This window comes from Colobus angolensis, unplaced genomic scaffold (assembly GCF_000951035.1).
Source record: "Colobus angolensis palliatus isolate OR3802 unplaced genomic scaffold, Cang.pa_1.0 Scaffold70, whole genome shotgun sequence".
NCBI classification, from domain to species: Eukaryota; Metazoa; Chordata; class Mammalia; order Primates; family Cercopithecidae; genus Colobus; species Colobus angolensis.
Genome location: NW_012120710.1, coordinates 1,569,931 through 1,574,485, shown reverse-complemented (window position 1 = coordinate 1,574,485; position 4,555 = coordinate 1,569,931). Strand labels below are relative to the sequence as shown.

General features: G+C 39.0%; 1 protein-coding gene across 2 annotated transcripts in view; it reads right to left on the bottom strand.

Moving 5' to 3' along the window:
- Positions 1-1,385: 1,385 nt before the first annotated feature.
- Positions 1,386-4,555, bottom strand: part of AMTN (amelotin) — a 26,726-nt gene continuing 23,556 nt past the window's right edge. For both annotated transcript variants that reach the window (XM_011927110.1, XM_011927111.1), the window contains exons 8-9: positions 2,802-3,063; positions 1,386-1,674 (exon numbers count right to left, since the gene is read on the bottom strand). In XM_011927110.1, coding sequence (XP_011782500.1) covers positions 1,664-1,674; positions 2,802-3,063 — 273 coding nt within the window. In that variant the 3' untranslated portion in view covers positions 1,386-1,663. The remainder of the gene's footprint in view (positions 1,675-2,801; positions 3,064-4,555) is intronic.

Here is a 4,555-nt window from a genome sequence, read left to right as displayed (position 1 = left end):
AATGATCCACCCACCTCAGCCTCCTGAATAGTTGGGACTCTAGGTGCATGTTACCATGCTCAGTTAATTTTTGTATTTATTTATTTTTGTAGAGATAGGGTTTCACCATGCTTCCCAGGCTGGTCTCAAACTCCTGGGCTCAAGCGATCCACCTGCCTTGGCATCCCAAAGTGTTAGGATTACAGTGGTGAGTCACTGTTTGGACATGACCGGGATTTTTGCCTCCATTTTACAGATTAAAAAAAAAGAGGCTCAAAAAATTAAAAAATTAATCAATTAGTTGTTTTAAAGACAGAGTCTTGCTCTGTTGCCCAGGCTGGAGTGCAGTGGTGTCATCATAGCTCTTTGCTGCCTTGAACTCATGGGCTCAAGTGATCCTCTTGCCTCAGGCTCTCAAGTAGCTGGGACTACAGGTGTATACCAGAGAACTTCTCAAACTTTTTTAGACATATGCTCTTCCTATTGTGTCCAAGCTAGTTTTAAACTCCTGGCCTCAAGAGATCTTCCTGCTTTAGCCTCCTGAGTAACTGAAAGAATATTTTTTTGATAGATGGTTATCTAGGAAGTCCTTTAATAGCACTTTTAATTATTATCACAAGTGGCAAAATATTTTTGGAAGTTTGAATACTAATTTACTCTCATTTGGTCATGAACCTTGACAGTCTATAAGTAAGTTATTCAGCTTCTGCATATCTGAAACAAGGTGGCTAATAAATCATTAACCACTAGCAAGTCTATAGCCACCTGACACACTAATCATGGAATATATTTCATGGTGCATATTTACATTTGTTGCGTACTGATGGAGTTGAGCCGTATATAGTGAGAAATGTTATTAACCCTATCCATACCTTTCTTTTTTGGGGGGCTCTACTGTAGTTTGTATTAATCCCCCTCACTGTAGATGAACTGCAATGGTCTTTTATAAGTTTAAGTCAGGTTAATTGCTACCTTTTAGGTGAATGGAGCAAGAATATCACCTTGGTTTGCTTTAGTGATTATAATTACTTTTTTCAATGTCATTTTTCACACTCAAGCATACCAAAATTAAACATTAAGTGCCATTATGATGAGTTCTGAATATAAACACTTGAGGATAGGCAGAATTATATGATTTATAAGTCTTTTTTTATACTGTATGTTTTAGATATTGAGAAGTACTCTGCTTATTAAAAATTAAATTTGTGACTCTTATAAGAAAGCGAATGATGAGGTAGCTGTGAAGAGACCAGAATTTGTCTTCACATTGCTGGGTGTCCTCTTCTTGACTGCTGTGCTTCCTACTTCCAAAGAAAGTTCTAGACCTGGAGTATCATGTTAGTGTCCTGAGGAAATGTAGTTTCTGTAAGGACCAACTTTCTTCCATCTCCAAAGAAGAAAAAGAGTCAGTTTTCCAAATATGTTTTAATATGCGTATCATCCAGGCAGCATAATGTTATATTTCAAAGACAAATTTATCCATTTAATTATTGTTTTAAAAAGTTGGGATTCTCTACATAGAATATATTTTCTGAAATTTCAAGAATATTTTCAGGTATATTAAGAATTAATTTCTTCTAAGACTACTCAGTGTGTCTCAATCTATTCCATAGTATAATCAATGATAAAGATTCACATGGATCACCAAATTCAAGGCAGCTTAGTTGAAAAAATTTGAAACAGCTTACTGAATTCCTGGAAGAAAATAAAACACATTTTAAATGTAGATAAAAAGTATCTTGAACTTAAATATTTTTTACTTGAGATCAAACTTTCTTTTCCAGGATTAGGAGCATCCATATAAAATCATTCTTTAGTTATCTCTAAGGATATTTGGTTCTAGACATTTTCACATGTTAAACAATTGACTTTGCTTGTTGGTGCAGGAAAAGCTTATTTTTGTCACATTTCTTAAGTTCCATCTAAGAACGGCAGAGGGGTTTATGGGTTTATCTGCTCTGGTAGCTATCACTAGTGGCTGCTTGCAGTATTACAGTAGGAAGGTTCTGAGGCTCCGTCAGTGAGTGGAGACAGGGTCGTGGTGAACTGAAGTGTATCTGCTACAGGCCTCTATGTGCGTGTGTGTGTATTGGGGCAAGGAACACAGTCTGCTTCCAAATATTTTCAGTTCTGACCCAAAATGGAACATGTGTTATGCCAATAATTAAAAATCTTTCAGGCCAGGCATGGTGGCTCATGCCTGCAATCCCAGCACTTTGGGAGGCCGAGGTGGGCAGATTGCTTGAGGTCAGGAGTTCTAGACCAGCCTGGGCAACATGGCAAAACCCCGTTTTTACAAAAATTAGCCAGTATGGTCAGGCACAGTAGCTCACGCCTATAATCCCAGCACTTTGGGTGGCCGAGGCGAGTGGGTCACTTGAGGTGAGGAGTTCGAGACTAGCCTGGCCAACATGGTGAAACCCTGTCTCTACTAAAAATACAAAAATTAGCCAGGTGTGGTGGCGTGCACCTGTAATCCTAGCTACTCGGAGGCTGAGGCATGAGAATCACTTGAACCTGGGATGCCGGGGTTGTGGTGAGCTCAGATCGTACCACTGTACTCCAGCCTGGGCAACAGAGCAAGACCCTGTCTCAAAACAACCAAAAACACTCACACAAATTCTTCCTTCAGTGTTAATACCAGAGGGTTGGTGGCTGAGTAAAAATATTCCCTTGTTGCTGGAGTCAATTGTGAGTGAGTAAAGGGGCTTCCTAATCTTACTAAGATCTGCATTTGTCAAGGCAAGACAAAGAACTCCTCTTTTCCATTCTGCAGATGACTTTCATAGACAAGAAGTATGTTCCAAGCTAGGAGAATTTACCATTTGGTGATTCTGTGGTGGTTTCCTCAGTGGCATGTGTGCTCCTTTGGATGCCTGCAGGGGTGGTCACTGCAAAATCATCATCTGTGCCACTGGGAGTTGGGAGGCGGTCTGCTGGGGTTCCCTGGATGGCAGGATTTACACCTGCTTGTCCTGCTGGAAGGCTTCCATCCTGGACATCTGGATTAGCCCCTGCCTGACTGGTGGGCAGGATGCCTCCCGGGAACAAGGAATGGATGATGAGGCTAGTGAAGATTTGTGGCTGGAATGAGGGAGGCAAACAGAAAACAAAGTTAAAAGCAACATATTTTAAAGCCTTTTCTTTTTTAAGGGGAGCAAGTTTGGGTAGCAATGAAAAGATGGAGAGAGTAAAGTCAGAGAAGACAGCAAAGACCTGGCATTTCTCAGGGTAAATACTCCCTCGCTCTAGCCTAGTCTGATTCAATACTGGGACTCTTTGCTATGCTCCATTTCCCTCAGAAAGGGAAAGCCAGAATCGAGCCAGTCCTGGGAAAAGGAACAACAGTTTATTGTTATCAGCTGGATCTGGAGGTAGAATTAAGGCAGAAAAGTCCATACAATTATGATAGGCTTTATCTTTGTTATTAAAGCTAACACGTAATCTTTCTTTTGCTCACGACATTTTTTCAAAAAAATATGAGACTAAAAATTAACGGAAAAATTGATTCAAGTAGATTAATCCTGGTGGTTCTCATCCCTTCAAGTTTTTTTGATGTATTTTTCAAAGGCATTGGAATATTCAGTCAGAAACACTTATTCTGTCTATTGTGTGTTCCTTGAGGATAGATAGATAATTCCTTGTCTATTGGAGTTTTTCATTTTTAGAGAGATCCTGATCAAGCAGGTCTGGAGCAGGACCTAGCAATCTACCTTTTAAACCAGCTTTTGATGCCATCCTGATTTGCTGGGCAAGGAATGAAGTTTGGGAAACACTATGTTACATTTAAGAGATACTGAAACCAGAATTAGACTTATGCTAGATGACAGATAGGAGCAGAGTACAGACGTTTTCAAACTGAGCATTGTGATATCCACAGTTTTGAAGTGAAAAAGGTGAGTGGCAGTCATCATTAAACAATAAAACAGGCAGTAGACTAGTAGTGCATTCTATATAGTAAAGGTGAATGCTGTTTCATGAATGTGTGTGTATGTGTGTGTGTGTGAAGCTGCATGAAAAATGTAGTTGCTATTGTGATTTGTGTTAAAATTGTTTGAAAAACCATTAGTGTAGTAGATTAAAAAATGGTGTTGGATCTGGATCCACTCTTTTCTTGTCATTGTTGCCTTTGAGGCCTAAATTACTTAAACTTTTAACCTCAGTTTCTTTATCTATAAAGCTGGGTCAAAAATATCTGCTTTGTGCTTTGGGGAAGGTTGAAGGCAACATATGTAAAGGATCTGCTAAAGTGCTGGTTATAGAAGAACCTCAGTAGCTGGATATGGATGTTCATGTATCAATGTTGCCAAAACAGACACTAGCCCCATTACTTGATGATTATTTAGGGACAATATAGAACATATCTACATTTTCCATAATAGAAAAGCTGTTGAATAACTGTTTCCAAATATTGCCTCAATTCTGTACTGTTGTCATGTTTAGATATCATGTTAATTCAAGTCATTTTCTCTAGAAAAGAACCTATGGAGGAATGCATTGAAGTGTCTAGCAATGGTGATATTAACTTTATTTAGGTACAGCCTTCCAATTATTTATGTGTGTAGAAAGAGTTCAT